The sequence below is a fragment of the Canis aureus genome, chromosome 24 (assembly GCF_053574225.1).
Source record: "Canis aureus isolate CA01 chromosome 24, VMU_Caureus_v.1.0, whole genome shotgun sequence".
NCBI lineage: Eukaryota > Metazoa > Chordata > Mammalia > Carnivora > Canidae > Canis > Canis aureus.
Window position 1 is genome coordinate 18341198 of NC_135634.1, and position 25962 is coordinate 18367159.

The 25962-nt window shown below is 52.2% G+C and overlaps 1 protein-coding gene and 2 long non-coding RNA genes across 3 annotated transcripts in view; 1 reads left to right on the plus strand and 2 right to left on the minus strand.

Annotated features, from left to right (window-relative positions):
* The window catches only part of LOC144295853 (uncharacterized), a 68966-nt gene extending 63315 nt beyond the window's left edge, over nucleotides 1-5651 (minus strand). Inside the window, exon 1 of the long non-coding RNA XR_013362957.1 lies at nucleotides 301-5651. This is a non-coding gene — a long non-coding RNA (uncharacterized LOC144295853). The remainder of the gene's footprint in view (nucleotides 1-300) is intronic.
* A 22-nt stretch (nucleotides 5652-5673) lies between these two features.
* IL17D (interleukin 17D) lies at nucleotides 5674-24897 on the minus strand. Its single transcript, XM_077869701.1, has 3 exons — nucleotides 24861-24897; nucleotides 24228-24523; nucleotides 5674-5989 (listed from the first exon to the last, which is right to left on the minus strand). The coding sequence occupies exons 1-3, from the start codon at nucleotides 24873-24875 to the stop codon at nucleotides 5674-5676; spliced, it is 627 nt and encodes a 208-aa protein (XP_077725827.1). The 5' UTR covers nucleotides 24876-24897.
* Nucleotides 18735-19437, plus strand: LOC144295850 (uncharacterized). The gene is made up of 2 exons (XR_013362956.1): nucleotides 18735-18959; nucleotides 19084-19437. It is a non-coding gene; the product is annotated as an uncharacterized LOC144295850 (long non-coding RNA).
* Nucleotides 24898-25962: the final 1065 nt, after the last annotated feature.

A 25962-nucleotide genomic window follows, 5' to 3' on the forward strand; every position in this document is an offset into this window, starting at 1 on the left:
GATGGAGTCCGCCTCGGGCTGCCCGCATGGAGCCTGCTTTTCCCTCTGCCTGTGTCTCTGCCTCTCTCTGTGTGTGTATCTCATGAATAAATAGTAAAATAAAATATTTTTTTTTAAAAAACTGAAGTACAAACAGTTTAGTGGCTTGGCCAAGACCTGAATTAGGACTTAGACCAGTGCCTCAGGCCATCTGCCCCCTTAAAACGGGCCTGACTCTACCCAGCAGACTGCTGATTCTTCACAGTAAGATTTGTGAAGGGGCTGTCATCTACTCCAGCCCCTCAAGGAGACACGACTTGCCTCCATGGAAAAAGCTGATAGTCCTTGGAACTGTATCTGAAAGCCTCCCGGATCTTTCCTCTTCGCCCCAGTTCTTGGAGGGATGACAGGAACGTAGCCCAGGTGCCCTCTGTGTGGGCACAGCGCCTCCATGCTCAGCCAGAGCCTCATCAAATGCTCCAAGCCGCCTGAGAACGTGCCTCTGCAAACCAAACACTATAGCAAAAAAGGTGAGAAGCATGCTAGACAAAGTTACTCATCGCTCAGCCACATCACATAACACTTCCTCCTCAGAGGTCCCAAGGAAGTAATTACTGAGAGCTGCAACATGGTTGGATATCAAGGGCCTTGTGCTGAGTGAAAAAAGCCTGTCCCCAAAGGTTACATACTGCGTTCCCATTTATGTAACATTCTTGGAGAGCAGATTGGTGGTTGGCAGAGGTTAAGATGGGGGTGGGGGAACCAGAAAAGGGAGATCTTGGTGGAACTGGAACTGTTCTGCATCTTGATTGTGCAGCGGTGCCACAAAACTCCACGATGGCATTAGGTGGCACACACACACATAACGCTGTGAGCTCTGAGTGGGGCCTGTGGGCGGCACCAGTGTCCATTTCCTGGGTGTGATTCTGTGCTTAAGATCTCTCTGTAGTATTTTTGCAATTTGCTGTGAATCTAGAATCATTTCAAAATAAAAACTTTAAAAACAGGGTGGAGGAGGTATAACATTTCCCCACCCAATAGGACTCGCTTTGCTAACAAAACCTGATCGGAAGTGACGCTCATCACTGCCAAGCAGAGCTTTCCTTTATCTCAAATGGGGCTAGCAGTGGTGTTTCACGCAGCAGTGCTCTGGCTGTGTACGTCCTCCAGAGGCACGGCGGAGCCGTGGGCGTGGGGGCAGAAAGCCAACATCGGCTCTTGAAAATCAGGGACTGTGCGGTTGCTCCTCACGGCTGTGGAAGCCCAGCCTGTGCTGCAGAGCCTGCTGCCCTGGCGCCAATGCTCAGGAGGTGTGGGGGCTCCCGTCTCTCAGTCCCCAATTGTCCTACTTTGGGATAATTTTTAATATACTTTAAAAATCACTTGGTATTTTTATGAGACATTAAATTTTTATCAGTATATCAGCACCTGGCACATGTGAAGTATTCAATAAATGTTTGTTCTTTAAAAAAATACCTCCTACCTTATTATTTCCTCATGAGTCAGTTTACTAGAAATTACCTAGACCAGTAACAAATTTTAGTAACAAATCATGTATAGAAGTGTAATGTGTAACTTAGGAACTGTGGGCAGGCAGCAGCCTAGAAATACAGGATTTTAGTTATACTGCAAGTCTAGCGTCTAGATGAGGAGGAGAAACCGCATTTCTTTGTGGAGGGAGGGTAAGGGAAAGGCAAAGCCTGACTCATTAAACATTTAATTAAATTGCTGTATAATAAGCAGCCAACATGTGTTTTATTACTTTGGACCCCTTGTGATTTAGCAAACCTGTGTTCCCATGCGATCCACTTCTGGATTTCATAAAAGGTCAGCCACTCTGCCTCCGCAACCTTCAGAAACCTGAGTCAGGGCTGCCCCACTGCAGGCTGGGGCAGAGGAAGGCAGGTGCGCCCTGCATGGCCTGCCCAAAATCAGCTTCCTGACTTCTTAGGAGGCACCCTCACCTCCTACACTCGACCAAAGCACTTTAAAAACTAAAAAGAACATTTTAAGAGACCCCTTTTTAAAGTCTTTGCTAATTCAAAGATTTGCACTGAGACCCAAAATAACCATAGTAGGAGTGGAAAGAGGATAGTAATTTCTGTTTTACCCACGATCCAAAAGTCCACACAGCGACTTGGGTTGTTTAGGGTAGCTGGGAAGCACAGACAGGTGGAACACTGAGATGCCAGAGTAACTTGGGAGCCCCATTTCACAGGGCGGGGGGGGGCAGGGGGAGCATCCTGCTCTTCCATTCCTCTCTCAACTCAGCGCAGGAACCAGTGGCTAAGCATGACCCTTCTCTCTCCTTCGCTTCGCTGGTAAACCGAGGAGTCTGGGTGACTGGCCCCTGAATGTGGAACTGTTGGCATTTGACTGTCAGTTGGCTGGAAAAGATCGTCAGTACCCAGCAAGACACGTCCATCCTGAGGGCTGCCACGGAGCCCTCCAGAGAATCACTGGAAGGAAATGCAGGCACCGTGGCTCTTCTTGGAGAGGAGGAAGCAGCGATGAAATTCCCACCAGCAAAGTGGCCGCTCGGGAAAGCCTGAGGGGGGAGCCTGAGGCCTGCGTGCCCTGGCCCTGGGAGTGGGGTGAGGGGGTTACCAGGGCCCACGCAGTATTTCCGCAGATGTCTGATATGACACGAGAATAACCACTCTCCAAAAAATCCCTTTCATTTTAACAAGGGAACAAAATTGTGTCCCAGTAAACTCCCATTAGTCACTGAAACAGCATCTCCTCAGGAGAAATCACTACCCTCTCCCCGCAACACATTCTCTTTTCCCCGTCTTTAATTCCCGTTAGTTAACATTCACTCCAACATATTCTATCTGGTCGCAGCTGCCTAACGAATAGATTTTTTTTTTTTAAGATTTTATTTATTCACAGAGACAGAGAGAGGAAGAGACATAGGCAGAGGGAGAAGCAGGCTCCATGCAGGGAGCCCGATGTGGGATTCGATCCTGGATCCCAGGATCATGCCCTGAGCGAAAGGCAGACGCTCAACCTCTGAACCACTCAGGAGTCCCGATTTTTTTTTATATACAAAAAGTTTAATGATCTATCCTTGCTAAAGCAATAAACAATGTGAAGAAAGAGTAGCTTGATATTTATTTTCCATGTAGCTTATAAATCATTGGGGCCCATCAATACATTCTCCTACTTCCTACATGCCAGGCCCTGTGCTTTACAAAAGGTGTTCGGGCCTCATTGATGGAGGGAAACGCAAGGTCCCTCTCTAAGCGCTGCACATGGTTCGGGTTCTGGGGGCAGCACTTCCTGCCGGGAGCGGCCACCAGCCCCAACTGGGCCCTCCAGCCAGGGCGGGTCTACTTTTGGCTGAGGATCGGACTGTGCCTGGTTCACAGGTGGCTTCTGGGGCTGCTCCGTGCCTGCAACAGGGCAGGTGCTCAATAAATATCTAGTGGCTGAATATTCCATCCAGCGAAAAAACACAAAGAAAGAAAGGTTGCCTTTCTGGTTCTATAAAATGGAAAGCTCAGTTTCTTCCACGGGGAATGTGCTACCGTTTCACAAGCGTAGTTCAACAATACTAATAAAATAGATATTTTCCCCAGATATTTACTCTCCTGAAGTCTATTCTCTGAGGTTTGCACTATTTATATTTAAGGAGTAACTGGAAAAAATGCTACCCAACAGTGGTGATGGCTGCAACGATTACCCAAATCACTGGTTTGAAAAGGAGTTTTTTGGGAGTGCCTGAGTGGCTCAGACCTCTGTGTGGCTCCCTGCTCATTGGGGAGTCTGCTTTCCCTCTCCTCCTGCCCCTCTTCCCTGCTCATGAGCACACTCTCTCTCTCAAATAAATAAAATCTTTTATTTATTTTTTTAAAGCACTGGACTTCTTCTTTTTTTAAAGATTTTTTACTTATTCATTTACGACAGACATAGAGAGAGAGAAATAGAGACACAGGCAGAGGGAGAAACAGGCTCCATGCCAGGAGCCCGACGTGGGACTTGATCCCAGGACTCCAGGATCTCACCCTGGGCCAAAGGCAGGTGCCAAACCACTGAGCCACCCAGGGATCCTCTCAAATAAATAAAATCTTTTGAAGCAGTTTTCTTTTTAACTTATGGACTTGATGTTACTATTGAGCTAGGAATGGAAAATTGCTCTGAACCTTCTGTTTTCTGGACAAGAATGTATTCCAGATAAACTGGCACTAAGGATACTTTTTTTCCCCACCTCCCCACCCCAGGTTGAATGGAGAAGTAAAATTTCCCCAGACTGTGCAGAACTGTCCACAGCTAGCACTTTGATCTTTGAATTTCTGAATTTTTGGAAAATCTGGATTTTGCTCAGGAATGTATTTTTTGCATACAACTTCTGTCAGTACAAGTTGAAAGTTTTCTCAGTGGACCTTCCAGGTAGATCAAACTAAGGCTGATACTTGGTAACTAGGGAGCGGAAGCTCCGTTACTGACAGCTGAAGTTTGAGAGTGAAAGACATATAAATAAGGGACAGTCCTTGGCTTGGTCGGGGTGTCCCAGAAGAGAGACTGACTTTGCAGGAATAGTTGATCTTTCAAAGACCAATTCAGATCTTAACTTAAACTTCAACCATAAAATTAAGTGAAGACTTTAGTTTCCTCAGAAACTGTGTCAAGCCCATCAAAGCGGACGGAGTCCAGAGAGAAATGCACGCAGCCAACATGCCCTTCACCTGTAATTGCTTTAATGACTTAGAAGAACTCATTTACAAACGACTGTGTTCAAGGACAGACTTTCAGCCTACAGAAGGGAGTATGGATTCAGCTCACATTGCAGGATGTAGACAAAGAGGCTCCCAACATTGATTTCTGGAAATCCTAAGCTGGCCTGCTGCTTCTCATATTTGGCTAGTTCCTGAAGCCCTTAAAACTAAGATTAAGACCCGGATTCTTCCGAGAACTGGCAAAGATATGCCAGTTGACCTCTCACCTTCTCCCACCACCTCTTATTTGGCCCCACTTACTTTCAAAAGTGAAAACACTGCTTAATTATATGAATCTGTGGCCATTTATACACTCATGAACATCACACGTTTGCGGTTCCTGGAATCCCTGGCCTGTCTGCGGTGAGCACGAAGCAGCCCGGGAAGCTCCTCGCTGGAGGCAGTCACCGCAGCCCTGCCCCTCCGGCCGGGGTCCGCAGGGGCAGCCCGGGGCCAGGGCAGGGCCAGGGCAGGGCAGGGCAGGCCAGGCCAGGGCAGGGCAGGGCCGCGCTGCTAAGGCACCCGCCAGAGAAGTGGAAACAGAATGCTTATCAAATACTTAAACGTCAAGTACAAAGATTTTAATACAATTATCCAAAATCGCTAATATAAAAATAGTTTCTGCCTCACTGAAAACACTGAGCAAAAAAAAGTGGGTATATATTCTACAATTTTTTTTTAAAGGATTTCTTTTAGAAGCGCTTATCGGCCCCGGTCCTGTGAGGCTCACCCCCTCTTCTCCGCGTGCCCCGCCGCGGGGCGCCGGCGGGCGCGGGTCTGAGCCCGGGACCACGAGGACACCTGTCGGCCCCGGGTCTCCAGCCCCCGCCCCCGCCCCCGCCCCGGCCGCCTTCCGGACCGCGCTGTCCCTGAGAGGAACCCGGGCGGCTGCCGAGAGACCCGCCGCGTTGGCTGGTCGCGGGGCCGCCGCGGTGGCGAGCGAGCCCGCCGAGCGCCGAGCGCCGGGGCTGGGACGTCAGGGCCGCGCCGGCCGCTCGCCGGGGCTGGGGCTGGGGCTGGGGCTGTGGCTGGGCGCGGGCGCGGGCGCGGGCGCCTCGCCGGGCCGGCCGGGGACGCAGGTGCAGCCCACCGGCACGCTGACGTACTCCTCCGCGTACACCGCGCGCCCGCCCGCGCACGCCGCCGTCCGCCGCAGGACCACGGTGGGCACGTAGACCGGGGCGCTGCGGAAGCGCGGGTCCTCCTCGCCGAGCGGCCCCGTCAGGCAGCCCCGGCACAGGCAGTAGGCCTCGGGCAGGTACTTCGGGTACCTGGCGGGGTCGTAGGAGATCCTGCGGGGAGAGAGCGGGGCGTCAGCGCAGGCCCCGGGGCTCGGGCTCGGGCTCGGGCCGTCGGCTGGCGGAGCGGAGCTGAGGGGGGCCGAGCGGAGCTGAGGGGAGCCGCCTAGGCCCGTGCTGGGCGCGGGGCCGGGCCGCCGTCCGCGCAGCCCCCGAAGCCTCAGGCTCTGTGCTGATACGCAGGGAGGGAAAACGGACCTGTTCACGCGAGGGACCGAGACTCGTTGGCAGAGCCAAGGCTGGACGGTTAGGTAGGTGCACAGCGCCGGGCGCGGCCTGCGGAGGCGCGGGGCGGGCGGCCTGCGCACCCACCAGCGCCTGAGGCGCCCCGGGCTGTGTGTGGGCCCCAAGGCCCCGGATCCGCCTCCCTCCAGACGCCGGGCTCCGCGGCCCCGGGTGGGGGCCATGCCCCAGGGTGCCACCGCAGTGGTCCCCAGGAAGCAGCTGGCCCAGCTGCCGGACAGTGCAGACACTGGCCACCCGGCCTCTGACAGCCGTGAGCGAAGGCAGCAGCGAGACACCTGCCCAGAAGGTCACGAGGTGTCCCTGCGTCCACCATCTGTCGCGGTCCGTGTGCCCTCCTCCATGACTGGGTCGGCGGCCCGGCGGCCTGGGACATGTGAGAAGCCAACGCTGGTTTGAATGTGATCGTTTCCGCCCTCCTCCAAGGCTATTTTCTGGTCAGATGTGAAGAACCAGTGTCCACAACCTACAAAAACGCCCACGATGCCAGGGGCGTCTAGGGCTTGGCCCGGCGGTGGCTCCCTGGGAGAAAGAACAAAGCACCTCCAGACAGGACTCTGCCCTCCGCCACCATCCCCTGCAGTGAGCCAGGAGGTCAACACTGCCTGGTCACTAATGGAGACCCAGGGCTCCCCCTGAACGTCCCCTCGCACAGGGAGGGACCGTCCCCATTTCTCATGGGATTGCCGTGACCCCAAATTCTCATTTCCATGAATCTCCCCCACTTAAAACACATGCAATCAATCCTCTTACGAGTGTTTCTTTTTCTTCTGGAGCTGAATCTTAGGAACCCTAAACCCTAAACTCTCAGAGTCAGAAGTCAGAACTGCTAACCTGTCAAGCAACACACAGACATTTGTAGATGCACAACGTGCCAAGCCCTAGGGGGCCCCCAAAAGTGCTGTGCCGGTGGGAGCCTATGATATAAATTTTTTTTCAAGATTTTATTTATTTATTCATGAGAGACACACACAGAGAGAGAGAGGCAGAGACACAGGCAGAGGGAGAAGCAGGCTCCGTGCAGGGAGCCCGATGCGGGACTCCATCTCGGGTCCCAGGATCACGCCCTGGGCCAAAGGCAGGTGCTAAACCACTGAGCCACCCAGGGATCCCCCTGATATAAATTTTAAAAAATGAGGTGTGCCTAAAGGTTTTAACAGCCAAGAAGTTGAGGTATGTATGCTTTCTCATCCAGGCTCCTGTTAAGGCATGCTCTGACGGCAGAGTGTGTCTCCACAGGGAGGGGCAGCGGCCTGGGCTGGCCTGTCCCTCAGGAGGAAACCCCTCTCATAGGTTCTCTTGTAGGTCCTCACTGCTAATGACTAAAACTCACCCACAGGGTGAAGAAATTTCCAGTTAAGTATGTTTGGACCGTCCAGTTAAAGAATGGGAAGTAGGGGACTTGGGAAAGGTAGGGGGCAGGGGAGCAAGCAGTGCTTGGGGTGTCCAAGAACACAGCTGAGGGATGGACAGATGCGCGGTGCTGACTGGGGCAGCTGTGGCCGGGTGGGGGTGGGGAGGCAGAAGCCGGAGGGGCTTGCAGCATGGGAGTGACAGGGCTGTTCCAGGACGGGCCAAGACACTTCTCTCCTGAGGAGCTCATGTCAAGAGGCCGGTGCTAACCCTCGGCGGCAGGGAGGGTGGGTGGCTGCAGAGGCGTAAGGGAAGTTCATGGTGTCTTTTTCTGTTTGGATCCAACATCTTTAGACATTAGTGGACTAAAGCATGATGGAGGGGGGGGGAGTCGAGAAATAGTTATCTTCACGCAGCGACAAATGTACTCACCGCCAAAAACAGGCCATTTACACAGTACGAAAGAACTCAGGAAGCCGAGCCTCTCAGAGCGCAGAGCTGGGGTCCCCCCAACCCCCAGGCACTGCGGCGGGGGAGATGGGTAACACCGGCCCATGTGGGCGGAAAGGAGGCCAGGGAGGCCAGGAGCCGGCAGTTAAGCTAGAGGACGGAGCTTAGCTTGCCACTTGGGCGCTCAAAGCCAAGAGGGACGTGTGCACACACCCCGCCGCTGTCTGAATGTGCGCGGGGAGGTCAGAGTCTGCGGGGACTCCACAGCTGCCCGCGGCGGGACCAGAAGGATGGGAGTAGCAGGGGGCGGAGCTAGAAGGCCTGCGGTGGGGGGCGGTCCCCGCGGGGCTGGAGCGCTCGGCCCAGACCCTGCACCTCCCTTCTCGCTGCCGTACTTCCAGGGCAGAGTCGAGGGTGGAGGCCGATACACCTGTTCTGTGCAAACGAGCAGGGCGGGGTGGGGACCGTCTACACAATGTAAGTCGTAAGTCGTCTCTGAAGCCAAAACACTGAGATGTATACTGATTTTGTCTACTCATCCTTCCCTCCAACATGAACACAAAAAAAGTAGTTGAAAACTATCTTTTAAGTTTCTCATCACTACTTTTTCCTCAGTTCTGCCATGAGGAGCTTTTGGAACACCATGAGCTCTATTCTTGCAAGGGCTCCCAAGGCTGCCCACCCTTACCGTTCCAGCTTTTTCAGCCTCCTCTGTAAAGCCTTGTTCCTACCCCCCAGCTGGGGTACGTGGAGGCAGAGCTGTGAGGGTACAAGTCAGGACAAATCCAGACTCCTCTGCTTTGCCTCCAAAGGCCTCCACAGCGTGGTCCCTACACATACCTTTCGGGCGTTCCTTCACCGTCTCCTCCGAGCGTCCTCGCCTCCAGGCATCCAAGATGCCCTCTCCCCAAGACCAATATCAAATCTCGCTGTATTTTAAGGTCCAATTCAAATCATTAAGAGTTTTCAGATTTCCTTAGTCAAATTGATCCTCTTCATCCCCCATATCCTCCTAACAGTTGGTGCCCATGAGATAGAGCGTCACTGGTTCTGTGTTCCCGTTGGAGGGAGGATTCAGGATGGTACTTTTACTCAACCTTGTGCCCTAACAGAGTAAGGGTTCGGAAGATGGTGAGCTGTGACAATGAGTCTAGGCTGCCCAGCTCCCTGTCCTTCACATCCCTATGTTCATATAAGGCCCTAACTTAAAGTTTGAAGGGAAAGGAATTTATACTATCCCCAGCCGCCTTCAGTATTTATTCAGCAACATCTGAGTGGCAGTGATGTTTCAGGCAATGAGGATAGAGATGAAACACAGACCTACCATCCAAGGACTCACCATCTGGGGGGATGAATGTACAAACACCAGAGAGTTCATCCAGCTGTGGCAGCTAGGGAGGCTTCCTGGCAGAGGTGGTTCCTGGGGGGATTGGTCCAGATGAGGAAGGGAGAAGGGGCAGTTCAGGGGGAAGGCAGATCCCAGAGCCTACAGAATAGCATCAGGAACTGCGGCACAGGAGGGGCGCCATGAGATGATGAGGCTAAGGGCAATGTGTGGAGGCTGGGTCAAATTCAGGTAGGGAAATTGGATTTAACCCTGAGGGCAATGGGGAGGATGTTAAAAAGGGAAGTGACCCAATCAGATGGAATTTTAGAACTCTAGACTACAGAGTAGAAGATGGTCTGGAGTCTAAGAGCTACTAGCTGAAGGTGGAGATTTTTAAGTTATATAAGGTCATTCGGAGAAGTGTATGGAGAGACACAAAATGAAAGAGAAAACCAACTTTTTTTCTTTTTAAAGATTTATTTATTTTAGAGAAAGATCGTGCATGAGTGAGGGGAGGAGCAGAGGGAGAGGGGGAGAGAGACTCAATCAGACTTCCCACTGAGCATGGGGTTCGGTGTGGGGCTGTACCCTACGACCCCAAGATCAGGACCCGAGCCAAAAATCAAAAGTTGGACGCTTAACCAACTGAGCCATCCAAATGCCTGGGAAAACCAACTTTTAAGGGAGAATATGTCTTATTGTGGAGAGTGACAGAATCAGGAGCGGCATTCCACGAGCCAAGGAAGGCAGAGGGGCTGGCCAAAAACTGGGATTGATTGAGTCAGTTTCCTGGGAATACAGGGTTGGAGGAGCACGTTAAATGGCACTTTGAGGACATAACCAACAGCATACAGGGTGTTGGAAATTCAGCACGTTTGTTCAAGGGGGAAAGGGAGGGAGGGAACCCAAAAGGGCATGGAGTAGAGTGACATGAGCACCGGGCACGGGGCATCGCTGACCTGCCTGACACCTGCTGGCTCAGTGCAGTTGTGAACAGAGCAACTCTTTACTTGCAAGTGTCTCCGTTTGGATGAAAACTTATGGTTGCTTAAAAAACACATCACGCCCAAACGGGGACATTCCACAAACGACTGACCAGTACTCTTCAAAAGTGTCACAATCACAAAAGACAAAGAACTGAGGCACTGTGGTGGACCAAAGGCCACAGAAGGGCCTGACCATCGGGAGGCCGAGTGTCAGCCCCAGGCAGGAGTCCTGGGCAGACAAGGGGTGTGCGCAGGCCTCCTCTGGACGAGGTCTCCAGATTCCAGTGTTGTTACCTACATGTATTTCCCGATCTTGCTAATTCTGCTGAGTTATGATGCTGATATTTGGGGAATCTGGGTAAAGGGTACACAGGAATTCTTTGTGCTAATTTCACAAAGGTTTTTTGTTTGAAACTATTTCAAAATGTAGACTTAAATAATATAACAAAAAACACAGAGAAAGAAATTTTAAAGTTTTAAAAAAACACTTATGAGATAACCAGGGAAATTTGAACCTGATGGATATTAAGAAAGTATTAATTTCCAGGTGTGTTAATGGTATTGTGTGGTTTTATTTAACAGAGTCCTTATCTTTTAGAGATGTACACCAAAAACAGGAGTGTACACAGACACCCACATGAACAGTGCTACATGTTCATGAAGTTACAGAGTGCCCTGGGGATTTGCCAAATGGAAGGATAGTAGTGATCATTAATTCAGCAGAATTTTCAAGCTCCCAAGGCAGGCGCTGGGCAAGGGAATAGCCTGTCCTCCAACGCTCAAGCCAGCTGGTCAGGACAGAGCAACCAACGCATAGCGCACAGACCTCTGCGAACACATGGGTGGCCGAGGCTCCCGCCCCAGGGAGGTCTGAGGTGGGTTTAAAAAAGGAGGGCTGAGCTGGATGAAAAAAGGAGCGGGAGGAGGTGCCAAGCAACCTACACCAGGCAGGACAGCAGGGGGCCACAGGGCTGGCCGGGGTAGCAGGAATGACGTGTGTGCACTCCGCCGCCGTGTGCAGGGGGTGCTCAGGAGGACGTGGGAGAGGTGGACAGGAGCCTTGAAGACCAGAGCTGTTTCAGCTTCCAGGTCACGGGAAGCCAAGTGAGGACCGGAGGCACGTAGAGATGTGATCGGTGGACATTTACAAACACCATTCTGATGGTGGCATAGACCCAATTACAGGACAAAATTGGGGCTGAGGCAGGAAGGTCAGGAACAGCCTCTTCAGACTCAGTTTCCTCCTCTGTTACGCTAGTGTGACCTGGGAGCATCCAAGATCCCTCTCAAGTCCAAGTCCCTGGGATTTATCTTTTCTACACACCACAGCAGGCAGGTAAGAATCTCTGCACCAATCCCCATACCATCTGTTAATGATGAATAGAACTGACGTCACTTGGATGCTATGATGGTCAGAAGGCTCATCCGATTAAAAATATCTGCTCAACCCCCACCAGTCTGCCCCCCAGGACTGAAATTTCCACTGTCACAGTGACACCTGTGGGCTAAGGCTTTATGACAAAGAGACATCTGCCTACCCCCACCTCTGCCTCGTACGTGGCACATGATAAAAAGGCTTAAGGACTGATAGTTTTCATATTATGGTTTTATGACCAGGAGGTTTCTCTTAAAACAGAATTGCATGGGGACGCCTGGGTGGCTCAGCGGCTGGGCATCTGCCTTTGGCTCAGGGCGTGACCCCGGGGTCCTGGGATCCAATCCCACATCAGGCTCCCTGCATGGAGCTTGCTTCTCCCTCTGTGTCTCTGCCTCTCTCTGTCTCTCATGAATAAATAAAATCTTAAAAACAAAATAAAGAAAAACACAGAAATGTGCTACCAAGGGGAGGAGGGAGGATATAGTGCAGATCATAGCCCAGACACCTGTATGGTGGGTTATCAATACCAGGAGGGACCATGGTAGACAGCACAGGACAGACACATTCTGAAGGACACTGGTTGTGGGAGGTGGGGAGGAGATCAGGAGAGAGGTCTGAAAGCCTAGGGACAGCCAGGGGACAGACACAAAGCTAAAGCCTGTCACCCCAACCTCCTGCCTTAAGAGTCTGAGGACATTTTCAGCCTGGAGGGCTTTCTGGTTACAAGAATGAGACCTCAAGGATCTCCAGCAGGGATCCTCTTCTCTTACCAAACATGGAAATGCAATCGAGTAAGAATCCTGCACGGCTGTCTCGCCTCCTTGTGAGCAATAATTCTGTTGTCTCTATGTTTTCTGCATGTTGCTCTGTGGAAGGTTGGCACCGGGACACACTTGAATCAAACCAAGTTTTCCTTTCTGATGGGATCCAAAAGTGTCCCTGGGGCCACGTGTGAAGCTTGGCTTGACTGAGTGACAGCTGGTTCAGCTTAATCCAAGAACAAAGGACAAGTCCTCCAGGGATGATTAGAGGTGATGGAAACTGAGCTGTGAGAGGAATGTGAGTGACAGCCGAGACGGAAAAGAGCACTGCCCCAGGGAGCCTGAACGTGGTAGGAAACAATTCGAAGCGGTTCCCGAGGACTGCCACCTGGAGAACAATGAGTCACATTCCAGTGGGCAGGGCTGAGGCCACCTGATGCGCTCTGTCCACTGCCCAAGTATAGCTGTGGTATCTACTGGCACAGGGTCCCCACATGGCTCACCTTCCTGCTTTGCAAAACATACAATTATTTTGATCTCAAGACAACAAAGGATAAGTATGACTGTTTCGCAGCCATTCTAAGACCCTGAACCCAGGAACAACGTTGGGGACGGTGCCTTCTCCAGTTCAGACTGGAGACCCACCAGGACAGAAGCAGTTAAGTGGAAACAGATCTGCCTCAGGAGTCACGGTTGGCCAGGACTCAAGGTCAATGAGTTCAACTCATCAATTACTTTTTAAAAAGGGCAGAATGGAGTTAATAAGAGTCTTGAGCATAAAATTTCAATCCAGTTTAGTTACCAACAAGTGCCAGTGGGCAGATCACGGCCTCTGCCTGCTTCTCTGAGGTGAAGGGGATGATCTGATGACCAGGCTAACTCCTTCAGCTTCTTCATGGCGGGACGCTAATGTGATGTGTTGTTTTTGTTTTTGTTTTTTTAATCAATGTTTTCTGCCTTGAAAGGACAGCTGTCATCCATTGATTTTCCGAGATACTAGAGAATTCCCTGAATTAATCTATAAAGTGCAGTTCTAAGCAAAATCCCAGTAGAGTTTTTGCAGAACTTGGCAAGCTGATCCTAAAATTCGTAGAGAGAGAAAAAGTCCAAGAATACTCAAGACAATGTTGAAAAGGAAGGAGGGGGCCCCACTTTCCCAGAGATCAAGACCTTCTGAAACTGTGGTAAGACTAAAACATCTGGCAGCTCTCTGGGAAACTGAGGATAACCAGTTTCCCTTCCTAAGAGCTAAAATTCCTCTGAAGAATACTGGTCTTTTTGTCCAGGAGGTGGGCAATAAAGAGAAGGCATAAACAAGATTTCCAAACTGTGCTTTTCAGGCCCCCTGTGTAAGAACCAAGTGGGAGTCACAAGCTGCCCGAGAGATCTGTCCTGCTCACTCGAAGTGGGCACACCTGATGGGCAGCGGAGGCCCGGTCCACGGCACAGTTGGCAACGAAGTCAGCAATACCTCCGAAAGGTGGTTAGCCACTCTCGGATTGGCTCAGTGGATAGCAACAACTGGATGCTTGCATTTTCCCTGGTACACCCACAGGTCATGAGTCTACCAGTGCGGGAGTCCCTACGCTGAGAAACGTAACTAGGCCACTGCCACCCAAACGAGCAACTGGCATTGCAGGGAGGATGGTGTGTGGATCTCAGGTGGAGGCACACAAATGAGCTTTCACAACTAGTGATCACTATTCCCCCACCGTGGAGACTCCGAATTCATGGTTCTGGCGTGGGGCCAGGACATTGGGGTTTTTTCAAGCTCCCCTGATAATTCTAACATGGGGCCCTGGTAGAGGCCATTAGGTCTCCAGATCTGAGAGGGAGAATAAGTCACTGAGATGAGGTTTGTGTAACCTTCCAACCTCTTTTTCCCTTTGGAACCAGCCCCACAGCTGGGAGGGGGATGGTTATGAGACTATGGGGGAAAGAATGGTGCGTGACGAGGCCCAGGGCCGGCCAGGGAGTAGCCAGGGTCATGAAGACCGTTTCCCTCTGCTGGAAAGCTGGAGCCAGCAGCCCCAGCGGCTCCACCCTCTCTCCATTCCCTAGGGCGCGAGAGAGCCAAGATCTTCAATACATGCTGCCAAGGAGCTCTGAAAAATGCTCCTCTGGCCCCCACAAGAAAACATCAGTTGTGCATTTCTCCTGAAAGAGGACATGGAAAAATCAGCCTCGGGGAGCAAAGTCTGACCTGGCACAGATGCCCTGGAGTCAGAGCCCCGGCGGATTTCACCTGGCCCTCTTCACCAGCCAAGGAGAGCTAGGGGTCAGCTCTACCCCCGCGTGGGGACCGAGGCTGACTTTGGTGTGATCCTGAACTTGGCATCAAGGTCAGCCCTGAAGGCGAGCCAGTGAGGCCAGCTCCAGAACTGACCGGGCTCTCCTGCCAGCCGCGCTGGCTCTGGGCTACTGGGAACCAGCAAGGACTCAGCCTGTCCGTCCTCTCCCTTTACTGGGAAGGAAACCGAGGCACCGACAGGGTGAGGGGCTTGTCCAGTCTCCCCCACTCACCTGGCTTAGTCCCACCCACTGCCCCACCCTCGCAGCCACGTGGTGAGTCAGCTCTGCAGTTGGGGATATTTAGCAGTTAGCCAGATGCTTGGTAAGTGCTAAATCTACAACCAGGAAACCCACAGATACCATGTAAAATCTGTTCTGGAAGATAAGGCAAGACTGGAGAGAGACAAATGGCTTGGAAAAGAATTTGAAAGATAATTTAGAAAAAAAGCTTTCCCAGAGGGAAAGAGAGAAAGAAATTCGAATGAGGGCCAGAATTTCTCAAAGGGTTTTATTCTTTTGTCATGGCAAATGCCACACATTCAGTGCAGCTGGGAAATACCGCTTCAAAGGGAAAACATAGCTCATGCCCACGGGGTGGCTTAACTATCTGTCCAGGGGAAGCTGCAGAATTTGCGTTCAAAGCCATCTTTGATGTGTCCGTCCTTGGGGCAGGCGGGAAGCGCCTGTGTGCACCAAGGGTGGAGCTCACCTTGATCTGAAATGAACCAGCTGTTGCCATACGTTGGTTATGAGAATTCATATCAAAACATTAGGCCAGAGTCTTTATTTAATTCTGGAAGTGTCCTTGGTAGATTATTTTTGCTTTGACCTCGTTAATCTAGTGAGCAATGTACTCATTACCATCCTTCAAAATCTTCATGTGTCCTTTCTGGAAGACAGACACCATAAGGAATTTCACTTGGTGGTATGTGTGTTCCTTCCAGGACTTGGCACGGTTCTTCAGTTGGTATTAAGAGTACAAACATTCTATTCAGGTGAGGAAATTTGGGAGAGTGGGTGACGATGGAATGAAATAGTATCATCATCCCTGGTTACTCTAAGAATGCCAAAGTAAAACCCGGGCAGATGAGAATAACTATCAAAGCAAAACGAACGTATCTATTTTCAGAAAGAGAGACTTTAATCCCATGACAATGCTCCATGACAATGCTCTTATTTTTACTCTGTGAAACAGTGATAGGTGCAGGAGAGCCTGCTAGATTGAGTGGCTCAGAGAAAATAAATCCACATAGTACTTTGGTCAGTTAAAGGTCACTTATCCATACAAAGTTTTTTGGGGCTGGGGCGCCTGGATGGCTCAGTGGGTTGAGCATCTGCCTTTGGCTCAGGTCATGACCCTGGGGGTCCTGGGATCTAACTCCCCACCCCGAGTCGGGCTCCTGGCTCAGTGGAGGGTCTGCTTCTCCCTCTCCTTCTGCACCCCCTCCCCTGCTAGTGCACGTGCTCTCTCTCAAAATCTTTTTTTAAAGATTCATTTGGTTTGTGGTTCAGTGTGTTTAATGCTACGAGGAACCTGACAGTGGCTTGAGAGGTTGAGAAGTTTTTGTCTTTCAAGGTGGCTTGGTTGCAAAATTGCTGAGCTTGCCAAAAGGCAAGGAGAATCTTTATTTTTCATTGCAAATGTGCCTCTATCCAGTAATGACTTTGACCCTGAAGCCCCAACAAAGAAAGTCAAGGGTCACCCAGGGTGAATGAAGACCCTACTTGTCCTGTTTAAGGCTATATGCTTGTTTACTTAACCTCTCATCTTCTGTCTTGGCATGCTTTACTTTCTTTTTCTTTTTTTTAAAAGATTTTATTTATTTATTTATTAGAGAGAAAGAGAGGCAGAAACACAGGCAGTGGGAGAAGCAGGCTCCACGCAGGGAGCCTGATGTGGGACTTGATCCCGGGTCTCCAGGATCACACCCTGGGCCGAAGGCAGCGCTAAATCGCTGAGCCACCAGGGCTGCCCTTGGCATGCTTTTTTCTTTTTTTTTCTTTTCTTTTCTTTTTTTTTTTTTTTTAAGATTTATTTATTTATGATAGACACAGAGAGAAAGAGAGAGGCAGAGACACAGGAGGAGGGAGAAGCAGGCTCCATGCTGGGAGCCCGACGTGGGACTTGATCCCAGGACTCCAGGATCGCACCCTGGGCCAAAGGCAGGCGCTAAACCACCGAGCCACCCAGGGATCCCCCTTGGCATGCTTTTCAAACCAAAGATCTACATCACCTGTTCTCTTGTTCTTTCTCCTACCCCTCCAGAATCCTGAGGCTAGACAAAGGTAAAGTCCATGAATGACATCTTCTCTCACTGAATGCAGAAATGATTTGGAAAGAAGCACAGTAGTTTTAATGGTGATGAAATCCTTAGTTTCTGACAAGGAGCTGCCGTCTCTTTGGACATAGTTAAGTTCAAGCACATGAATTTCCCTGGACAATATTATACTCATCACAACCTCTGTCACATATGGTTGTATAGGTTGTGCACTGCACAAGGGAGACACGTCTGAGGAAGTGTTACATTACAGATACCATAGATTTGGTACTTATAACAGTGATAACAATAATTTTTCAGAAGATGGCAGTAAAGTATCTTGCTCTAAGAAATATCAATACATTATGACAATTTTCTGCAGATGGAAATATAAGTGTCTCGAGGAAGAAGTGCTGTTTAAAAACGCATAGAGGCATGAATTTGATGATCACTTGCACAAATTTGATGATCACTTAGTCCTGCATAAAATCAAATCTCTGTTATTAGTGAAAGTGAAACCGTGCAGTTTAATAGGTAAAGAAAAGGAAAAAGAATTACCAATGATATATATTGAAATTCTAGCTTCCAAAATGCTCTTTTGTTAAAATAGTGATATCATTATACTATATGAGATATATAGTATAAATAATATAGTGTAAGTCAAGCTGCCCTAGGCCTCATGGGAGTGTGGGTACAAACGTGATTGGTGTAAACAGAGAGGAATATCTTTCTGTTTCCTCAAAAGTCTCCCCAATGCATACAAACTGTCTTCTATCTTTGGTTCCCTCAAAAGAAAATATATAAAAACTGTGATGTTAAAGAAGAAAAGGTGGCACAGAAAAAAATCCCTAATTCAGTTTGTGACATGTTTAAATCATTTTGTTGTCCTTCAGAACTGCGGTCTTTCTGGTACGTCAGCTCAACCGCTGAGCCACCTAGGTGCCCCAATAAAAAATGTTTTCAGGATCCCTGGGTGGCTCAGTGGTTGAGCGCCTGCCTTCAGTCCAGGGCCTGATCCTGGAGTCCCAGGATCGAGTCCCAGGATCGAGTCCCAGGATGGAGTCCCACGTCGGGCTTCCTGCATGGAGCCTGCTTCTCCCTCTGCCTGAGTCTCTGCCTCTCTCTCTGTGACTCTAATGAATAAATAAATAAAATCTTAATAAAAAAAAACTTTAAAAAAATAGTGTTTTCTTGGGGGAGTGTGTGTACCAACATTTCTTAAAACAAACTGCTTTGAACCGTGAGTGTCTCCCTTTCTAAGACCTGGGTTTGCCGCCGAGCAGCGCCTCCGCCAGCCCTGCGAGCGGTACCTGGAGAGCGGCCAGGGCAGGCCGGCGCCGCCTGGGCCCTGCCCCCTCGGCCCCCTCGGCCCCCTCGGCCCCCTCGGCCGCCTCCCCAGCCCTCCTGTCCCGAACCCAACGCCGAGCACCGCGCCGCCGGGACAAAGAGCCGCTCCTCCACCGCGTACAGACAGTCCTTGAAGGCAGACACGCTGTCCTAGTTGTGGCTCTGAAGCAGGGACCCAGGAAAGAGTGAACGAAGGAGAATGACAGACCGGGAAGGACGCGCCGAGTCCCAAAGGTCCCGCGGGCCGGGGAGAGGGCGGCCGGCGCGGTGCTGCCCCCTGTCGGCCGCGGCGGCCCCGCGCAGGTGCCGCGCCCGCCCCGCCCCGCCCCGCCCCGCCCCGCCCCGCCCCGCGAGGGGGCTGCAGGCGGCGCAGTCCCCGCGCGGCCCCGGAGTGGGGGGGCGCCCTGTTCCCGGGCCGGGGACACACACGTGCAGGTGCCGCCGCGCAGGGGGCATTTGAAAGAAGGGCACTATGTAAAAGGGGGCCCGGCGCGGCGGAGAGGACTCCCGGATGCGCGCTCGCCTCCTCCAGGACGCAAGCTGAAGGATGCCCGGCCGCGGGGGGTGCGGTGAGCCGCGGGGCGGCGTCCCGAGGGCCCTCCCGGCGGTGTGCGCAGCGGGGGCCCGGGGGGCGGGGCCTGGGCCAGCTCCACCGAGGGGCAGCGGACGCTGATGCAGAAATACCCCTTTTAGATCAACCTTTCCTGACGAAAACCTTTCCACTAAATATCCGACGAGCGGTTTACCGAACCCTGAAGGTCGTCCCCAGAGATGGGCATCGCGGGTCAGGCCCGGGGGCAGCGCCGACCTTGCCTGACTCCACAGGAGCCAGAAGCTGCAGCTGCCGCTGGGGCCCCCGCCCCTAAAAAGTCAACCGCTGGGTCGCCTGGGTGGCTCGGGGGTTGAGCATCTGCCTTCGGCCCAGGGCGCGATCCCGGGTCCTGGGATCGAGTCCCTGCAGGGAGCCTGCTTCTCCCTCTGCCTGTGTCTCTGCCCCTCTCTCTGTGTCTCTCATGAATAAATAAATAAAATCTTTAAAAAGAAAAAGTCACCTGCTGAAGGTTCTGGCTATAGGGACTGGTCCCCACTTGGGTTCTACGTTGGGGCTGGTGGCTCTGGGGCTAACCCTGTTGGCCCCGGTGGCCGTCCCCCTGCTGAGGCACCCCCTCCACCGGCTCCTCCGTCCACAATTTAAGTCACTCCCCTGTCCCATGCCCTGTCCTCTCTTCTCATTCCCTGTCCTGTTACTTCTTCCTTGCATCTATTCCCTTGCTGTTCTTGATACCCCATGGACTTGTTTATTGCAAAATCAGTTGAGGTGTAGTCTCATAAATTCACAAGAGGAAAGGAGTTATATAGGAAAGTAACAAAGCCTAAAATTAAATTGTTGTGCATTAGTCATAGCCTAGAGAAAATTTATCTTTAGCTCATGACCCAAAATTGAAAAATATAAACAATTTAAAAATTACTTAGAGTATTGGTAGGTGTTTATCTTTGGGGTTCCAACGTAGGTGAGTGATGTGTACCTTTAAACTTGAATAAACCTCAGTGGTCTTACAATATATTTCTTACTATGCCAATTTGGCTTAATGAGCAATTGCATTGATTTTATTTTTGGCATTTTTGTCTCTAAAGCTTAAGGGAAACAAACATGATGCCACAAAGTAAATGAGAAAATAATTTTATATTCTGGGAGTTGAATGCTGCTTTTCTACTAGCATGAAAGTCGGGAGCACGGGCTAGACGAGTCCGAGATCTGGGATGAGGTCCTGGCTCTACCTTGTAACGCCTGTCCCTGGGCCCAATTCCTCCCTGTCTCCAGGCTCCTCGTCGTGTCACAGCCTGGCTGGGAGGGCACAGGGCGCCCGGAAAACTGCAGCGCCTCTGCCGGCAGCCCCACGGCCTGGGAGAGCAAACCATCCTCTTCAGACCGTGCTCTGGGAGAACCAAAGACTGCTCTTACCTGCTGAGTTTCGGGTCTTCACTATCTGCCTTCTCCTCATGGTTGGGGAATTTCCCTTTCTGCTCCCAATTTAAAAATTAAGACGTTTTTGAAATAAATAACACGGGCACATGGTTGAAAATTCAAAAGGTACAAAGGAGTGGAAAGGAAGACCTTCCTGCTCCGTCCCCAGCCTTCAGCTCCCCTACTGACAGGCAGGGTGGTACCACGTCCACAGATGCCCCTAAGTGTGTGGGGTGGGGTGTGCAGGCATTTAAAAATAACATATGTGTATGTTATGTAATAGCTTCTCTTCGGCAGCCTGCACGCCGCGCTGCACCTTGCCTGGTGTCCCTCTACGTCTGTGATGGGCTCTTCTCCTCAGGCAGGGTTAGGGCTGCCCCATTCCTTTTCTGGCTGTTTGATGGCATTTTATTGAACATGCTGGGGTGGTGTCCAAGCCCTGTACTACCGCGATGGACACGCTTGTCCCTACAGCATTTGGGACCCAGGCAAGTGTGGCTGGAGGAGAAAACCAGCAACCGAGATTCCTACCCTCTGCGGTGTGAGAATGCTGCTTTCCTCACTCCCTTGCCAACAGAGCCTGATGGGTACCCCCCCCCCCAAAGAAAGGCTTCTCAGCATCCTTTTAATATGCATGTCACTTTAGGGTGCCTGGAGCCGGGCATTTCACATGAGTGAGGCATTTGACTCTCCTTCCCCAGGAACTACCCACAGCCTTTGTTCCTGGTTTATTATGTCTTTTTCTTATTGATTTGTAGGAGCTCTTTAGGAAATGAGCCTTTTGTGACAAGGGTTGCAAATATTTTCTCCCAGTAAGCCCTTGTATTTTTCTAATTTTATTTTATTATTTTGCCAAGAAGAAATGGCATATAATTGTGTAGCTGAATTTAACAGTCTTGTTTTCTTATGGCTTTGGGGGTCTGCAAGCTACTAAATAGGCCTCTCCACTCTGAGACTGTAAATATAATTGACTGTATTTCTTATGTGTTTGTGGTTTTATTTTTACATTTAAATCTGCATCATTTGGAATTTATTTGTATGTTTTTCCAGCTGGTTTCTCAGTTGTCCCAACACTATTTATTGAATGACCCATCTCTCCCTTAAAAGTATGAAAAGCCACTTTATAATCCAAATTTCTATTTGAATCCTGTCCTATCCTTTCTGTGCCATGCAGTATTTCTGACTGGCAGTCTGTTTCCCCATCCGTTTTCCTTAGGAGTTCTCAGTTTTTAGCCTTACATACTACTTCTGATTCCACACTGACAGTTGCACAGGTGAGCATACTCTCCCCTCCCCAGGCTGCACGGGTCCCACAGTGGCACCACTAAGAAACCAACCCTGTCCTTCTAGACACCTCTTGTAGAAGAGGTTTTGAGCTTCTACCTGCAATGCTTTTTCCAGTCTTCCAATTACTCAGGAGGTAGTAAGAAGTGACCAGAAGCCAGGTGAGCAGAGAGGCGGTCTCCTGGTTGGAGAAGGCAGGGCCAGCTCTGGCACCCAGCAATCTGGAGTCCTGACCTAGTGCCCATCCCTAGAAGACCATCCTTTCTTCAGAGAGTGTAAGCCTCCATTGGCTCACTGGGGGAGCAACTGCATCAGTGTTGTTAAATAATAAGAAAGGTAATGCAGATGATACCATCCGCCACCCGATTCAGATGTAGCTCAGGTCCCAGGCCCCACAAAGGCTCCATGAGCAGACTTGGGCAGCCCAGGCAGGACCGCTATCTGTTATGTGTTGTTCTTGCCCATGACCTCTCTTAGCCATTCCCTCTTCCCTGCTGCCCTTGGATCGTTCCTAGGAGACACAGGTAAGGTAGTAGGGGGAACCCAACTCAACTCACTACGCAGCATCCTAGGGCTGACAACTCCTGCCTGGTACTTCAGCCCCAGTCGTTCTTCTGAGACCACACTTCCAGGCCAAGTTGATAATTTATACCTGTGCTCCTCTTAGGCACATAAAACTCCTTGAATTTACTTCCCTCCAAAAAACTCACTCCTCATTCAGTTTCTCTATTTTGCTTAAATACTGTCAACAATCCAAGCCAGAAACATGGGAGATGCCCAACTGGAGGTCTTGAAAAATCACTTCTGTGTGTTCTTCTGCTTTCAGCCCACAGCCTGGTCTGGGAGGCATCCATTTGCCAGGAGAGCTTAGAATTCATTAAATAAAGATGTAGACATTGCAGCTTCTGTCTGGAGAAGCCAAGCCGCTATTTTGAGAGATATTCCAAGTTTCTTTAATGCTATTTAGCGTATCAAAGGTATAACATGAGGTTGGAGGAAGAAGGATAATATAAAATCCCACCCTTTTGGACTCTGGGAATGATAGGAAGAGGGAAAGCCAGAGAATGAAGCCACCAGAATGAACGGTTCAACATGTGGGTCCTGAGGGCATCAGATGAATGAAGAGAAAATGAAAGCAGGAGGGTGCTCTGGGCCTGACTTCCAGGGTGGGAGGGAGCTCAGCCACAAGTGAACTTGGTCCTCTGCAGAGCAGCCAGGCGCAGGGAGACCCCCACCCAGCAGGTGGAGGCTTGGATAAGCCCAGATTGGTTTTTGACAAAATCATTACATTTTCTCTGCACCTCTTCATAGCAGCGAGGACTGAAGCCTTAAGCCGTTACTCATTTTATGCCCTCCCCTTCCTCACTCCCACATATAAACATCATCCACTAAATCCTGTCACTTTAACTTCTTTAAGTAATATCTTTCAAACTGATCCTAGTCTCACTTTTTCCACTTCCACTGCCTGAGTGCAGACCCTAATTGCTTTTTGCGGGAAGAATGACTGCATGCACTGCATGTCCTGTATCTCCTCTCGGATCTGTCCCTCAACACAAAGTGGTCACATGATTTTCTTTATCAAAAAACGTCCTGCAGGATACACTTCAAATCTGTGGCATTGCTTTTAAGGCCAAATCTAGTTTCTGGTCCCCTCTGTAGGCTCCTCTCTTGCCACCCCCAGCCACACAGAAACACACCAGCGCTTGTGATTCTTTGGTCTCCTCCCCCTTGTCATATGCCACCCCTTCCCTCTGAACCACCCTTGTCCTGTTCTTTCACTGAGGGCTTTTCCACATCTTTGGCAGCAAGGGCTCCCTCCTTGTACAGCTAACTGTGAGCCCCTTGAGGGTGATGACACCCTGCAGTAACAGCAGGGAAGGGGACAGTCTCCAGCCACACTCTTCCCTACCCAAGCCCCAGAACACCCCAGACTACCTGCTTTGCATGTTGTTCCTTTCTTCTGAGATGACCTCGTCTCCAGGCCCATCTCAGAATTATGGCCATTCTCCACAATACATCTCAGATGCCATTTTGATCCCTCTCACCGCTTTACACTATCAACACACTAAAGTTTTCGTGTCAAATCGTGTTCTGCCTTGATAACTGGGTTTCCTTCTCAATTATCTCCACGCGTCCCTTAAACGATAAGCTCAGAGGATGGGCTTCGGAGGGTTTAACTCTCAGCAGTGTCTGGACCACCACCCAGGCACTCAAGACATGTCCGCGGGCTGCCACATGAGCGCCTCGCAGGCCTCCTGTACGAAGTCCTGTAAAACTTACTGAAGGCCCACTCACTGGTCTTGGTCCCTCGTGGAACCCACTGGATCGTAACCCTGGCAAGGAACAGGCACCACGAAACATCTGCTCCAATGGAACAGTGAAAGGGTAATAACGGGAGGCAGGTTTCCTTCAAGGGAGGCGAGGAGACGTTTGTCTCCGCGCTTGCTCCGCCCTCCCCACCTGTCCCCCGCCGCTCCACCTGTCCGGCTCCGGGCTCCTCCCCGGCCCCGCCCCCGCCCCCGCCCCCGCCCGCGCGGCCCTGCGCCCCGCCCCGCCCCGCCGCGCCCCGCCCCGCCCCGCCGCTCACCTGTAGGCCCAGGGCGACACGCTGCGCAGGTTGGTGGGCGGCCGGAAGCGCCGGTCGCCGGGCCTGCCCCCTGCCGGGCAGCTCGCGTTGCGCGCCTGCTCGCGCGGCCCCAGCTGCAGCGTGTGGTGGAAGGCGCCCAGCACGCCCGCCGCCAGCCGCCCGTACAGCTGCTCCAGGAGCTCCTCGGGCCGGTCGGCGCAGCCCCGCGGCCGCGCAGGCCGTCTGCTGGCCCTCGGGGCGCCCGCGGCCCGGCCCAGCGCCAGCGCGAGCAGGACGCCGAGCACCAGCATCCAGACCTGCGAGACAGGCCGCGCTCAGCGTCCGCGCGGCGGAGGAGCCCGCGCCCCCCGCCCCCGCCCCCCGCGCGCCGCGGGACCGTGAGGCCGTGAGGCCGGCCCGGAGGATGGGCGCGGACCAGACGGGCCCCCGAGCGCCGCCGCCGCCCGCCCGCCGCCCGCGGGGGCCCCGGGACCCCGCCCTGCGCCGGCCCGCGCGCCCCGGGCCGCCGCCGCCGCCGCCGCCCCGAGCCGGGGGCCGCGCGGGGGGCGGCTGCGGGGTGCGCGTGTGCGTGTGCCTGCCGGGCTGCTGCGCGCTGGGCTGCGAGTGCCTGTGACGGCCGTCCGCGCCGCTCACCCCCGCGCGCGCCATCCCCGCCGCCGCCTCGCCGCGCCGCGCCGCGCCGCCCCGGCCGGTCCGCCCCGCAGACTCACGCCCCCACGCCCGCGTCATCCGCCCGCCCCCCCGCGGGGCTGCGCGGCCCAGGAGGGGCGGCGCGGGGTCTCGGCGCGCACGGCCCCGGGTGCCGGCCGGCCCCGCGGCGCGCGGCTCCCTCGGCGCTGCCCGCCCCGCGTCGTCGCCGGGACTGGAGCGCGGCGGCCCCGGCACGGAGAGCGCCCGGCCGTGAGCCCGGCCTCCCCCCGGGGCAGGGCACGGCCGCGGCACCTGAGCGGGGCGGACGTGGCGGCTGCCGAGGCCCGGACTGTGTGTGCGCGGCGGGCCTGGGGCCCGAGGGGCGCGAGGAGGACCCCGAGGACCCCGAGGACCCCGAGGACCTGCCCGGCCCCAGGAGGCCTGCGAGGAGCTGGCCTGCAGATCTCCGGAGCTCCAAAGCGGGGCCACCCTTGTGGAGTCGGGGGACGCAGATTTTGGCTCAGGGCAAAAAGCTGCTTCTAGTAATCAGAGCTCTCCAAGGATAGAACAGGCCTTCTGGAAAAACCTAGAAGGATTCTGTTCCTTAGGACGACTTCCTCTTCTGAGACTATAGTTCAAAGAAATACATTTATTAGATGCTAACAACTTTCTTTTTAATAGGGCGAGGGGAGGCTGCATCTCCTTTCCCCTACACTCTCATGAAATGAACCTTCTGTGCCTCTTCCAGCAGCTCTCACGTCAAAGTACTGAATCCCCCTACTCGTACTGTTCCGTCTGTGAGTGGGCATCAGTTGGGCTGTTACAGTGTTGGAGCGGTCCTGCTCCGTGGGATCTGTAAGTGCAAGCAGTCTTGTAAAATAAGCCTATTCTTCTGTGGATAAATTGAAATATATTTAAATGAAGGAACTGTGTTGTACTTCAAAATCACAAGATAACTTGTTCATTTGTTCATTCTACAAATTAATGCTTTTTAGGTGGCAGGCTAATGAATATGGCCATTTAACAGCAGTCTTCGAAAATGAAAACAAGAGACTGATACCAGCTGAAAGTGTAGAAAATAGGTGATTTATGCCTCCCTGAATGG